This window comes from Strix uralensis, chromosome 7, assembly GCF_047716275.1.
Source record: "Strix uralensis isolate ZFMK-TIS-50842 chromosome 7, bStrUra1, whole genome shotgun sequence".
In the NCBI taxonomy this organism is placed as follows: domain Eukaryota; kingdom Metazoa; phylum Chordata; class Aves; order Strigiformes; family Strigidae; genus Strix; species Strix uralensis.
In genome coordinates this window covers 39,303,845-39,319,186 of record NC_133978.1, presented here as the reverse complement: position 1 = coordinate 39,319,186, position 15,342 = coordinate 39,303,845, and the positions used below count along the sequence as shown (strand labels likewise).

Here is a 15,342-nt window from a genome sequence, read left to right as displayed (position 1 = left end):
GCTGAGTCTTACCCAACCACTACAGCATTTATAAACCAGAGAGGGCTTAAGACTTTTATTAGTAACTAATCTGGCAGGTTACAGGCCTGATCTATTGTGTGTGACTTGGTGAAGTACTGTCAAATATCACTTCCGTGTGGTTACAGGGAAGCAAGAAGAGGTTACACAACTCCCCCCAGATCACAGGAAGAGACGGTTGCTGGTTCTCAGGGCTTAGGCTGAGGCTCTTCTCCTGAGCTGGCTGACAGTGCTGTGCCAAACACTAAGAACCTGCAGCACATACAGGTATCTCTGCTGGCAGCTGCTCCTAAATCAGTAGGACAGGGGAAGATGTAAAGGCTCTTTTCTTCCAACTACTCTTTACAGCACTTATTTTAGGGATTTTTTTTTTTTTTTCCTGAAATGGCAGACCTTCCCCAGTGCTACCTACTGCCCCTCCACCCCGTTCCCTTCCCTCCCTAAACGGTGCCTGCTCCCTCAGATTCTCAGGAGAAAGCACTGCCTTTCAGCACAGAGCTCTGCAGTGCAATGCCAGTAAAATGCATTCAGGCAGGCAAAATCTCTTCTAAAAAAGCCCATTTTGGCACCTGTTTCAGTCCCAGGAGGACAGCAGATCAGGAGACCCTTCTCTAACCAGAGGAATCTCTCTCTGTTCTCCACACCTGAGACACTGTTACTGATCTCAGCCCTTGCTTAATCACCCCTCAGCTCTGCTCTGAAGAGATTTTTTTTCTTCTACCCCTCACCCTTGGCAGGCTTCCTGATAACAATTTCAAGCAGAGTGCTTTTAGCTATCTTACTTCAGAAACCTGCTGCTCATTTTTCTGCAGCTTGGACCTCACCAAACGCAAGGGTGGGGTAGAACACAGGAAAAGACACAGAAGCCTAAGCCACCCCCCTGCCTTCTGTTTCAAATCCATCATTCAAAATCAGACGCAACAGAGGAGGTACAAACAAAGCCTGTCATCCTTCATCCTTTCACAAGGTGGTTTTGCTTCTCTTGGGTGCATCTGTGCTCTAGGTTGCATCAGAAACATCAGGTTTCAGCTGAAGGCAGATCTAAGGATGCACTTGTAAAACCAGGTCTAAATTGCCAGGATAGAAATTGCTACAAACTGGGGGTTTCTGGGTGAAAACATGCCCCATACAAAAAGGCATCATTCTCTATCAAAACAAGCAGCTTAAGTAGTTAATTCACTGCTTGTCTATTAAATATAGAAAGACTGAAAGAAAAATACATATTTATGCATACACACATGTAAAAACTGTTAATACCTGTAAATAAACAGTATGTTTATAGTGTTATTATACACTAATGAACCACATTTATTTGTAGAAAAATATTAAGATATCAAGTATTATATTTCTGAGAACTTCACCTTTAAATAATACATATTCCCAAAAAGCAGAGTCCTCACATGCTGAGATTAGGACTACACTCATTTGTTAGTCCTGATTTTACAGATTTTTTCCAGCCCCTGCTGCCTTTCAAATAGTTTTAATTCTGTTGAGCAGTTTGCTTCTCTGATGAGGGTCATAACCAATAAAAGCAAGATAGGCCCATTTGTGAGTTTATATTTAATAAATAAACTTTTATTTAAAAATATGCTCTCATTTATTCACAGTTTCAAGTCTGAAAAACATAATACTATTCTTGATCAATTCAAACACAGCTAAAACCATTCACTTTCTGGCATAAATGAAGTCCCAGTGATGGCTAATACTTGCAAGAGTCTTTCATCAAAGCTAGAAAGGCACAGATTTTTGTGCAGGATAGTAACTGTAATGAAAGTAGTGTGTCCACATATTCAACAGAAATTTCCTTGTACAACTTCGGTTCATCGTTACTGGTTAAAGCATTCCAGTGAAGCCTTGCTTACAAGGTAGATTTCATTAAATATCAAACCAGAGCAACTGTGAGATTACATTTTTATGCAAAACATTTATCACTGCAAAGCCCATTACCTGCAAGAGGAAAAATCGTGAATTCCTCCAACAAAAAAAAATTGTTACGTTTCTATCCAGACCCCCAAATTGGCATTTCAAAGAAACACCAGTAACTGAACTATTATAGAGTTCTTGCAGGATATAAAAGGGAAATCCTGTTCCTTCCTGGATGTACAGCCTAACAGTGGAGGTGATATTATCACCTTCAATAAATACAAATACATGGGAAAAACTGCCGCTGATCCCATGCAGAGCAAGGCACTGGTTCTGCTGCTGAGCAGCATTTCAGTCACTGAGTTCCTCCGTTACCAGCTTCGTTACTTTGAGTCAGCTGTTCCAGTAAATTTAGGATTACCTCTATTCGTTCCAGCAGAGTCATACTTTTGTTAGCAGTTGCACGCAACAGCAGGGAGTAAACTTGCTTGTTTGTTTTAAGAACAACTTCTTCTTCATTAATGCCGCTAAAAAGAAAACAGATAGTACAAGCTATTGACCACATTTTATTCTGAAAATTATCAAAACAATTATTAAGTAACAACACTGATGCCTATCCATGTAAAACCACATGGCTGGCGTTTGATTTGAGTCTTATTTCCTCAGTTCCAGCTCCTGCCGTTTCACGGCACCGCAGTCAGAGCCTGTTCATACTGCAGGAGAGATAAGATGTTCCAATTCTTATTCAGCTCCAGTCTGGCTGGTTTATGAACTTGTAATCCCACATCACATTCTAAACCCTCCGAATCCAGGTCTCCATGCCACAACTCTGTGCTTTTGTCTAAGTTAATGTCTAATCCGATGATGCCAAACACAGACAGGCACCTGAGCGCTTGGGAGACGCACCCTGTTTGCTCCCCTGCCACGAGCTCTCCCCTCCAAACCGCTGTGGACATCATTTCCCTGTTCAAGTCTGAAGCCCACACTCTGCCCTTGTTCCCTCTGATCCACACATCCAAGCTGTTTCCCTACAACAGAGACAGTTCCACACTCAATACAGAATCACAGAATCATATCGGTTGGAAAAGCCCTTGAAGATCCTCCAGTCCAACCATGAACCTCACACTGACCGTTCTCAACTCCACCAGATCCCTCAGCGCTGGGTCAACCCGACTCTTCAACCCCTCCAGGGATGGGGATTCCACCCCTGCCCTGGGCAGCCCATTCCAACGCCCAACAACCCCTTCTGCAAAGAAATCCTTCCTAAGAGCCAGTCTGACCCTGCCCTGGCGCAGCTTGAGGCCATTCCCTCTTGTCCTGGCACTTGTTCCTTGGCTCAAGAGACTCATCCCCCCTCTCTGCACCCTCCTTTCAGGGAGTTGTAGAGGGTGATGAGGTCTCCCCTCAGCCTCCTCTTCTCCAGACTAAACCCCCGCAGTTCCCTCAGCCGCTCCCCATCAGACCTGTGCTCCAGACCCTGCACCAGCTCCGTTGCCCTTCTCTGGACACGCTCGAGTAATTAAATATCTCTCCACAAAAGCAGTTCTCCTCCTTTGCCGGGCTGCAGTCTAAGCTCCCACCAATTTCCTCCATTTGACAAATACCACAAATCACTTATCACCCATGTGCTGTCTGCTTCAGCACTGTCACCCCTCCTCTGCTACATGTAACATCCAAGACTAATACATAAATGACACAAACTAGAAAAAAAGAAAAATAAAAATGCTGCCATTGGTATTATAAATAAATTAGGTGTGTATGTGGGCAAGCAGCATCAGTTTAATTGCAAATGCTTCAGGAATTACCAAGAAATGGTGAAGCAAATTAAATTCCTAACACTTGGCAGAAATCAGACAGGTTTATTTATTAAACAGAACAGGTAGTCAATAAAAAGCCACTGAAACGCCAAGTATTTCCAGGATAAGTTACAATTCCCAGAACGAAGCATTACTTTCAATTACTTCTTTCCTCCAATTTACATAGCCAAGTTCAGTTATGCTGAACTGCATTTAACTTTTAGAAGGTAAAACTCTGGTTTCATGCAGTTTTATGGCTAGCCTGGAAGTTTCACTATCAAACATTAATATTACCATGTTCTCCTGTTCTCTGCCAAAATGCATCTGAGACACTGAAATAGCATTTGTGAGCTCCAATTTCCTCTCTTTTCAGCCTATCATTAAAACAGAAGGCAAACATTATCATCTTCTACAAAGCAGAACTGAGGAAATGTACACAAGATGTACACAAGGTACTAGAAAGGTTAAAAAAATTAGTTTTAAGCTTAGCCTCAATCCACCGTTGTTTAAAAAAAGGTTTAAACACATTACAGCAACACTCCTATTTCACAGTATTCATATTAAAACTGTAACAGGTTCCCTGTATGGAATCTTCCCTACAAAGCCCCACTTGAGAGAGACAATGATGGGAAAGTAAACAGGAGGAAAAACACCCACAAAAAACCCACAAGTTTTTGGTTTTACAATTACCCATATTATAACAGAGCTAAAAAAAATTTACTCCATTCCTTGGGACATCCACGTGGTTACAAACAAATTATACTTTAATCCTCTGCGTTTCACATATTCAGATTGCCACCTTGTGGAAGCTCTTTTTTAAAAAGTGAAAGCACCTAATACTGTGCCTAAACCACTGCTAAGAGAGCACACGGGCTTTCTTCTTGTCTCGTGTTTTCCTGTTTACCTGTCTCCTACTCTCAGCAGACAGGAAATCATTTCAGTTTACTTTTAGCAGAACAGCACTTGCATCAGCAGTGCTTCAATCTAAAAAACCATTAACACCACTTCCAATGATAACAGAATCCTCTAGAACTATATACTAGAACTAAAGCCATGTTTTTGTAAATTATATAACAATAGAAACAGCAACAGTATGCTGCTGTAGCTTCTGCAAACACACTTGCTGCTGAGGGAATAAAAGGTATTTTCTGGATCCCAAAAGCAACACCTCACATATTCAAATCAAACCAACAGACCAACATTGGTGTAAGGAATTACACTGCCACACCTAATCCCAACAGCACTTCGAGGTCAACACAAAAAGGAGAAACCAGGGCGGTTCTGAATCCCAGCAGCAAGACAAGATTATGTTTTCACTGCACTCCATTAGGCATTAGAAAATTCTTTAACACCAGTATCTTCCCCATATACATCCCTCTCTATTTACAGCATTACTGATGTGCCTACATTTATCCTGAAGTATTTTTCTTACTAAACTATGCTGTCGCCAATATATTTTATCAAGATATATCAAAAGCCCAGCAGTACACAGTAGTTTCTCCCCCACTTTCAAGTGCTCTGTCACAGATGAAGACTGATGTCGGTGAAGATAAAGGACACAACATACATGTACCTCATTCCCTGAACAGTCTGATTAAAAAAAAAATTATGCCAGCAAACTTATGGCAGTACAAGTTAAACTGCTTTGTGTGTGAATTTATAGCTATGAAGCACACAGGATTTATATCCTCTAAAGGATAAGTTAGATATCACAGAGCATGATAAAGCATCAGTGATTCATAACTGTACCCGTGCATTTCAGAAATGATTACAAACTACTATTTTCCTATTTAAATACAGCCATTCCAGTCTGACTTTCTCCTCCTCGCTCAGTCCTGGACTGCTATCAGGAAAGAGGAGAGGAAAAAGCTGCCTAGACACACTCAGTAAAGATGTTTCTTGGTTATTTCCTCAATTAAGCACAAAACCCACAGAACACGTGCAAAATTTCGATGGCCAAGGCGTATCTCAGCTCCTTCTCCATACAGAAGAGTCACCTCCATAAAAGAACAGAAATCACACTTTCTTGCATGCTTAGGAGTACATAGTTTGTATGGATTTATGGATGAGAATCACATCTACACACACAGATCCAGGTTCAACTTACCCAATTTTTTTTTTGGTTGACGTTAACAATTTAATGGATTGGAGGAGAAGGAATGACATTCTGGACTCAAAAATACTAAGCAGTTTCAATACTTCTTCCTTGTTAAGGCCAGCAGAGGAATCGTTAGGTGACGTATTCTCAGCACTACTTTTATCCTTGCTTATCTACAAGATGAGAAAAAACAAAAGCCACTTCACTCAACTCCACCATTTCAACACGCTTCAGTTAAGTCAGACAAGCACTTGCAGGCTAGCTTAACTCTTTACAGGAGGGTACCAGCACCCCAAGTGCTACAACACCCTGTTTATGAGGCTTCAGCAGTGAGCTCAGACCCACACCATACACAAGTTACACCAGCTGTATATACTGGAGTATTTAGTTATAAAAACATCAGGAAGATAGGGACTTGACCACTCAATCTATTGCTCAAATTGCCAGCATGGGATGAACACGTGTCAGCACATATTGCAAGTTATTATTTATTTAGGCATCAAGAACCTACTAACACTAGCTACTGAAAAACTTCCACATCTTAATATTTCAATATTAAATACACTACATAGAGAGAACTCCCATTTATAGTGTACATATATTCTTAAGTTCTTTAAGAAAACTTTTAAGGGATAATATGAATTGCAGAGCCCCATTCACTCAGACAGTCGGTCAGTATACATCCACACACAAACACGTGTTAATCCGTCTCTGGGTCAAAGGTTTGTTCTATAGTAATTATTTTTTTTATCCACTTCCACTAAAGCCTAGAAGTGAACTGCAATAGGTTCAAACCCTGTCCACACTATTTAAGCAACTAGTTCTATTGAAGAGTATATAATAATTGCAAAATGACCCATTTTATGTGAACGCTAGAGATACAAAGGAGCAGATTATCAGACCACTTGACTTCCATTTACCCGTTCACTTTCTGCCACAAGCTCCTTTCTGATGAGCTGGAACGCACTCTTGGTCTTCACCATTATATCTAGGGCCCCAAACAAAGTCTTTAATTTCCCAGCACTGCTGTTCTGACCTAAAAAAAGTAAAAGCGAAGGACACAAATAGCTGGTTACGGATTGCAGTTTTATTTCCATCCAAACGTTTTAAGAGTTCTCATGAGAGAAGTGTGTACTGTCCCAGACAACTGAAAACCAGCAAGATAAAAATATGTCTCTCTAAGAAAAATTCAATTCTGAGAAGCAGATTACTCCTCCTCTTATATACAAAGTTATCTAAAAATTTAATTAAATAGGTAATGGTAGTTTGGAAAGCTGTTGTAATAAGACAGAGCTAGACTTACTTGCCATCTGAAATTCTGCAAATGCCACTCTCTCCAGCTGCACACGAAGGAACTCGCAGGGTGCATCCTTCAAGAGCTGGAAAAGTCGTACTGCTTTACTATAATGAAGATCAGCGAGTACACGGTGTTGCTTCCTCAAATGCTCGTCACCAACCTGCACTCAAGGTAGGGCACACAGTAAATTCCAGGCAGTTTGAGTGTTTATGAGGTGACCATTGGAAAAAAAACTGCGTGTGTTGGTACACAAGGTACCAACAATCATTCCCCAGCTCATTTCATAACGGTTCATCTAAACATCTGCACGTTTCTAGAATACATCACCAGCCTGCCATCTTTGAAGCTACTGTCACTTCATAGCTAATACAAACAACTTCACACCAACCAGAACTAAGTTAACCATAAAGAAGAATAATTAGAAAAAAATAAATCAGAAAGCGACATGCAAGTCTACACTAAGGCTTTAATAAATCATATACTAACGTTCTAGCAGAAGGCTGTCTGCTTAAGCATCAGAAGAGTGGCTTGGACACAAAATCAAACCAAAGAAAACATTTATTAGCAATGGTTTCTGTCATGAGATCATGGACCTACTTGGCATAGGCAGAACTATAAAGCCAGAAAGGACAGACTACTCTTAAAAGTAACATTGTCTTTCACGGTGATTTGCAAGTAAACCACCTCACATATCTTTGATATTTATTCTACCTGTAGTTGGAATATATTTATTTAAATTATTTAACCAATCTCCACACCCACTAGACGTGTTAAGTGTGGAAGCTATACAGAAAAACACAACAGTTTGTACTAATACCTGGTTTCTCAGGCAACTGTGGTACATGGAAGCAAGCCTGTGGTGGATGGTTGCAGCCCGATACTGGCAGAGAGGCTGTCGTGCAGACACTGTATCAACATCACAGTATTTCAAGGACTTCATCATAGCTTCACTCACTTCCTTCTCTATCTACAAAATAAAACAAAAAGATGTAGCGTGATTACTTTAAAACTAGAACACCACTATGTGCACATGTAAGGGTTAAAACTATTTGCAGCACTATCTTTTCATTAAGCAAAACCTTAAAAATGCAAGTGACTAAACATTTTATGGTTTGCAAGAACTACTTCAGTGAAGTTTTTCAATCTCATGAACGTTTAGGAGTTATTCCAATATTAATTTTCCTCACTGTTTAGTTTTTCAGGAAGGCAATAGCTTATTTTACCAGATGGTGTCACAAATGCTCTTCGTTACCTGTTCCTGAGCCTTTCGAGATAGTGGAGCATAATCCTGCTGTAGCGTTGCCATAGTGAAATACGTAGTAGACAGCTCCCAGTTCACAGAATCCCAAACAGCTGGATGCACATCTCTCTTCCCTAGTGATCTTAATGCCTTCAGATAGTAGTCAATAGCCTACAGGTTATAAAACAATACACATACATGGTTACTGCTTAAGTTTATAGCAACTGGAAATTAATTTCCCTTTACTTATTCTCAAGGAAGCATTCCAAAATAATCTGAGTGTTCTTCAGTATTTCCCTCACACCTGTTTTGGTCATAACTTTAATTCTAACCATGCACTTTGACCTCCCTTGTGTGTGTGATACTGCAGTCTGTTAAAGATCTTCAGATCAAGATCTGAACATCACAGCACTTTATGTATCAGAGCAAAGGAATCAAACCTCAACAACAATACTGAAGCCTAAACAGCAAGGATTAGGATAATATGAAAGCAGGAGAAGTATCCCAAGTTATTACATCAAGACTTACAGTTATTTACAAAGATACTTACAAATATTCTACAGTAAAAGACATATTAGGGTATGGGCCATTCCAAAAATAGTATGATGTTACCTTATTATAATAAAGGGCCTCTTCTGGGGAAAACTCTCTTTTGAAGTCACCTTCAGTAGCACAGTGTGCTTGAGCACAAATTCGCATCAGTCTGCCCGTGTTGCACAGCAGAAGAGCAGCGTTGGTTGCATCATCAATTGACTCAAAATTCTGAATCCCTTCTTCAAAGCAAGAGAAGCTTTTCTTCCAGAGTTGCTGCTCTGTCGTCGATACATTTTTACTCACTAGGGTTAAGACACAAGGCTTACCATCTTATTCAAATTCTTAAAAGATACTGAAAAAACATTTCCATTATGTTGTTTAGAATTTACAGGTGGTAAATGATTCTGAAGACCCAATTAATGGAAAATACTCTTAGGAAAAGCTCACACATGTGATCATCGTAATACCTGAAGTGCACTACTACACATACTATACTTTCAAAAAGATAAAATAGAGATTATTTTTTTGTCCACAGTAATATTCTCGGTATTGCAGCTACTTCTATAAACTCACAGTATGAAACAAGTAAAAAGGGACGTTTTAGTGAAATTCAGTATTTGAGCTTTGACTTCAGCTACGTAGTAGTTCTGCAAAAATACGGAGATTGTGAAAAATTACAAAATTAAAAGTCCAGCCCAAAATCCGTCAAATATTAATTGGACAAAGGTCACAGAAAACAGCTGGTATTTGGGAGACTGGAGCTGTTTATAATGAACCACCAGCATCTAATTTGTTCTAGTTTATACAACTCTTACTTGTAGACAAGACATTACTGGTTTTGCTTTAAAAAAAAAACCAAAACACCCAAACACCTTACCCTATAAGGAAGTTTAGGAAAACTCAATTTCCCCAAAACAAATACAAACAAAAAACCCAAAAAAACCCTCAAAACAACAAAACCCCCAAAAAAGCAAAAGCAAAGCCTCCAAGGATTTACTTACCAAAAAATTCATAGACTGACTTCACTGAAACTATTCTTATGTTTAAACTAAGCTTATGCTTGGTCTCACTGGGCTAAACCAAACACATCAAGAATGGAACACACCCTCCCTTCTGTAACAGGGTTAACTTTGTCATGTTTTTTGAGGGCATTCTACACACTTTTAAAGAATTTCTCAAAAGCTATAGATTCCATTATCCAGTTGAGGCTCAATTAAGTACAGTGGACAAGCCACAGTAATCTACTGTGGACAAATATTTACAATGGACATTAAAGTTACGTAACATCGATTACAAAAAAGTATTTACTGCAAAGTTCTTTAAATGTCTTTATAATCAGAAATACTCAAGATTTCTCACGCTATTAGTGAGGACAATCACTGTTGTAGATCTGTGAGATAGCAAGAAGTGGAAAAAAGAATACTTGCCCACTCTCTCAGTCTGCACTGCAGCAGCCTGGTTCATGTAGAACACTCCAATCTCATTCCTGATATTACCCATTCTCTTTAGCACCTGTATATGCTGCTCTGGATTTTGGTTTTTTAAATTACTGAAAAGTAAAATTTCATAAGCTGCTTCGTAACATTTACAGCTGACGGAAAGTTGGCATTCCAAGTCTGTAGACAAGTCCGTAGCCCAGGCAAACACTAAAAGACAAAATGCAAAACCTGCACGTCAAACAGTGTTTCCAAACAAATGTAAATCTGCGATAGTCTACAGGAAAATGCCCAGAGAGATGACCAAAACCCATGTCAGAACAATCCCACAACTTCTACAGATATGTAAAATTTACCCATTACTTAAACAATTACTGTCTTTAGTTATTTTACTGTTTCAGGCATGTCATACAATATCTTGACAATCTCTTTATGTATGACAGGCATGATAAGCTTTCTCTGAAGAAAACAGAACTGAAGCGTAATAAACCCTCCTCCAGAACTGTTACTAGTGCACGGTTTTGAGGAAGCACAATGAATTTACTTATGTTTGTCATATAACTGAATTATGGCAGTTATCTTGTATCGGTATCATACCTTGGCACCTGGATTCTCTATGAAGACTGTGTAATATTTCCTGATCTTCTTTTGTCTGGTAATTATATTCTTCCAGATATGCTGCTCTGTTGTTTGCATTCTGAGCAAGCATTAATTGGATATCTCCACAAAGTGTTAAACACTGACAAAGAAATACTAATACTTCAGGAAGCATGCTGGCGCAGAGACAACAGTAGGTATCTATTAGAAAAAAATCCCATGGATGAGGGAGGAGGAAAGAAAAGAATTAAACGTCAAGAGGTTTGACACAGACTGACAGTGTAATTGGTTTTTACCTTACCTGTTACACATATTCTCTATATGCAGACAACACATGTTCTTCTAAGAACTAACCTATTTTAAACTCAAGAGTTGCTCTACACAGCTGACAGTTTCAAAAGAGCAACTATGTTTACCAGATTCATCTTGGACGTTACAAATGCTAATCTCAGGTTTGACTAAAGGAAAACTGACTTGCTACAGATTAACTCAAATGAGACATAGCTTGAAAAATTAATTTCCAAAAGGTACAGTTTAAACTCGATTCTCAAGTCTTTAAAAGACTGAAAGCTGAAGAATGAAAGCTCCGAGTTATTGATAAGCATATTAATGCTTTGTGTTAAGATCAAGTGTTGTTGCTTTATAAGCCTCCTCCTGCCCCAAGACCTACAAATATGGAAGCAAAACAGCAGCACTACAGTACTAAGCTAATGGCATTTTCCAATTAATTTTCGTTATGGTAGTAACGTTCTAAACAGCCTGATTTTACTTCCTTCGTTTTCCTTGGTAATAGTTGAACATGTACTTAATTTTAGAAGAGCATCCAATTCAGCTGATGAACAAGTTTTGTATTTCTGAGAGTCAGGAATATATTTAAATGAAATGGGAACCACCAGGCATTTCCAGGGAAAAAAACATCTGCTTGGAGTGACAGCACTTAGACCACAGAATTCTATCTTGGTCTTGGCACCAGGACTGACTCTCCCAACTTCAAGTGCTCTGAAGCTCCAAATCTATGCTCTAAATTTCCCAATCTGTCAAAATGGGAGCACCTTTCCACCAGAGTTATTGTTACTACAGTCTTCCCTCCTGAGTAATGAGCTAGATGCTCAGTTTAACTGAACACACAGTTGTCAGACTTGTCACTGCATGCCACTAGGATAAATCATGCACAAGTATTTGATATCGTGAAAGGTATATACAGGCGATGGCACAGATGACAAATACATTTAGCAACTTACCATGGCACTGTAAAGCCAGCTTGATGTATCGTAATGCTCTCCCATATTTCTGCAGAATCATAGCAGCATCAGATAGCACATAATAAGCCTTTGACGATTTCAGAATGAGCTGGAGTTTCATTTTATATTGCCACGATCCAGGAATCATTCCTGACTGACTGGAATGCTTACCCTTCTGAAATGAGCCCACTGTAACACGAACAGAACCTCATCAGTAAATCTCATCTCCGTAACATAAGCCAGAGGTTGGACACAACTTCATCAGCATGCAGACATAATGGAAATTGCCTTCTTACAGCTCTGCACAAGCAGAGTTATGCCAACTTGTCTGCCACTACATTTTTCATCTGAAAAATGGACCCAATACTTGGAACTTTTCCACATACTCCACCTGATAGTGGAATGCTCGAATACAGTGAGCACAGTGACACCGCAGCTAACCGCTCAGACTTGAAACAGCTTTGGAAATAGAGGTGCAGTGGCCAAGGCTATTCCATTAGGTAGCAGTAGAAAAGAACAGGAAAGCCACAGGCATAAGTTGTCACGTTCTCCACCAAATCCTTAGGAGAGACACTCTGTTTCTGTATGAATAGACTCAAAGTGAGAAAGCCTCCGTTTGTGGGTTTAGCCTCCAGCACAGAAGGAAGTGGATAACCTGGTCCTTCCCACAAGGAAAAACCAACATCTTTCTCACACTCCTATCAAGACCTCCTCAGAATAAGATTATGAAGGTTCCTCCTTCAATGCCACAGTGGTTACAGAACCAAAAAGAACAGGCCACTGACTTGAGGCATACCAAAGGACAGAACTTTGTCCTGACAATATTTGCACACAAAAGTGAGTTTCTTGCTTACAGATGGACCTACAAGGCCTGACTTGCAGCCCACTATCTTCAAGAAGTTCTAGAAGAACTACATGCTTATGTTAGGACAAAGAAATCTAATACAGTAACACCTCATGCAGTTAAGGACACAGAATTAACATACACTATTCAGAAGTAGTTATCTTCAAGAATTAAGAGCACTTACCCTTTCTATATGTATGTAAATATACACACATAGCAGAGAAACTACATAACTTGCATCACAAAAACAAACCAACCCACATACTGGAGAAGCAAAAGTTTCTCCCTCACGTTTGGTTGAACTCAATCCTTACGACCTGAACAAGCAGCACCATTGCTACTTCAAGGCACTCAAGCACAGCTCCAGAAATCAACTGAGATTTTATTTTTCTGATCTGCGCAGTATTTATCTCCCACATTCCCCAGGAAACACTTGTTTCTAAACAGAGAAAGTTAACATGCAGACATTCGCTTTGCCAGCTGGCAAGCAGCTGCAATGTGTCATCAGTTCCAAACTGTGAAGGCAGAAGACAAGAGCCTGGCTGCAGGAGAGACAAAATAAGCACACTGTTCCTGCTGAGCTGACCTAGGTAAAATTTCTCAGTAGATCTTGGTAAAAATTAGCCTCACAGGCCAGATTAACAGGACTCTGCAGAATTTATGCAAGCTCAACACAATGGAACTTTCTGATGGAGGTGTTAAATCCTGCAGTCACATACCTGATAAAAACTAAGCAAGCATGTGTCCATCTCTGGGTCACTGACATTCAAGAGACAATCATAAAATTGCAAGAGAAACATGAGAACACTTAAATGAATGACTCAAAACTGAACTTCTTATTCTTTAGAGATTTTCAAAGGGGGAAGGGAAGGGAAGAAAAAGGAAAGAATAAAGAATTGTAGAAGTATGCAAGACAAATTTCTTTCTGGGTTATGTTTATAAGGCTTCTCACCCTGCAGAGAACTCTACTACTTTCAGAAGAGTCTTTCCTATACCCTTTTATGGAACTCCAGAGAAAAATAAAATAGACTATAGCCTGAAACTTCAGAAGTTTCAGTATTTAAGGAAACAAAACATTCTTTATTTAATGCTTCCTTCCACAATTGTAGAGGTGCAAGAATGAAAACAACATCCTAGTTAACATTTTATATGTAATTCAGCAGCAAGAATAATGTTGGAGAAAAACCTGCCAGAGGTAAAAAATTCTTCCACAAAACTTCCAAGTCACAAAAAGAAAAAAAAAAAAAAAGAGAACAAAGACTGTTTTAAAAACAAGCCACACAACTTACAGTACTCCACATATCAAACCCCAAAATACTAGGCCCTTATGGAAGTCATCTGCAAGCCACATCAAAACAGGGTGCAGTAAAATTATGTGTTCACTAATAAAAGATGCTTTGATATGCAAAATATGCCAAATGGGCTATTCTTTTCATATTTAAAAAGGAACAGACTGTTCTCCAATTCTCAGTACACTACTTTTGCTTATACAATAGTGTAATTAGTGACTTCAGTACACCATTTTGACAATCAAAATAAAGTAGCAGTGGTTTGTGTTGGCACTGAAAAGGCCTTATTTGCACAACAATACAACTTACTTTTGTCTAAAAACAATGCTATCTGTTTTTCCAGACACTCAGGACCACCACTGGTGGATTCATCTTCATATTTCAATGGGATTGGAGTGCTGGGGTCAGCTGCAGGAAGGTCACCCTCTTTTTTAACACTGCTGTCAACAGACTTCAAGCCCTGCAAGAAGAAGAAATCATTTAATTCACCTTGAAAGCAATATTTAGCAAATACAGGATACATCAATCAGGCACTAGGTAAAACATCCTTAGAAAGTTGATGGTAAACCTACCTCCAGGACATAGTTGAGCACTAGCCTGCAGCGCTCCTCAGTGCCATGGCAGACAGGAAAGGCACAACTTGGCTTCAGTGAGGGGGCAGCAGGGAAGGCATAAGAAGAGAATAAACATTAAACATATGAAATGTCAAAATTACTGGCTAGAACACACAAATGAGAGATAGCACTAAGAAAACCTGTTGATGGAACATCTGAACGCTACACTATAAAGTGTCACAGTATTTCCTTCCCTTATCTCAGTGAGCAATTCATATACCCAGTCATCTACACTTGGTCTCTCCTGGTAATCCCAAAGACAACGCAAAGAGGAGGAGAGATGAGATGACTCTATTCCATAACAGTAATTAGAAAAGCATCCACAGATGGTCCCCAGTGCAGACTTGGGAAGAGGAGATTTAATACTATACAGAAATTATTTCCTCGGCCTATACATCAAAGCTGCACTTTCATCACCTTTGAACACCTCAATGCCTTGGTTTTTGCAGTTTTGTTTGTTTTGGGTTTTTTTGAG

At 39.5% G+C, this 15,342-nt stretch overlaps 1 protein-coding gene across 4 annotated transcripts in view; it reads right to left on the bottom strand.

Moving 5' to 3' along the window:
• Positions 1-1,563: 1,563 nt before the first annotated feature.
• The window catches only part of EDRF1 (erythroid differentiation regulatory factor 1), a 28,348-nt gene continuing 14,569 nt past the window's right edge, over positions 1,564-15,342 (bottom strand). For 2 of the 4 annotated variants that reach the window (XM_074875522.1, XM_074875525.1), the window contains 12 exons: positions 14,826-14,897; positions 14,563-14,713; positions 12,121-12,309; positions 10,880-11,080; positions 10,270-10,492; positions 8,925-9,144; positions 8,325-8,483; positions 7,890-8,039; positions 7,079-7,232; positions 6,696-6,811; positions 5,785-5,948; positions 1,564-2,408 (listed from right to left, as the gene is read on the bottom strand). In XM_074875522.1, coding sequence (XP_074731623.1) covers positions 2,237-2,408; positions 5,785-5,948; positions 6,696-6,811; positions 7,079-7,232; positions 7,890-8,039; positions 8,325-8,483; positions 8,925-9,144; positions 10,270-10,492; positions 10,880-11,080; positions 12,121-12,309; positions 14,563-14,713; positions 14,826-14,897 — 1,971 coding nt within the window. In that variant the 3' untranslated portion in view covers positions 1,564-2,236. The other 2 variants (XM_074875523.1, XM_074875524.1) reach the window with 2 other exon arrangements.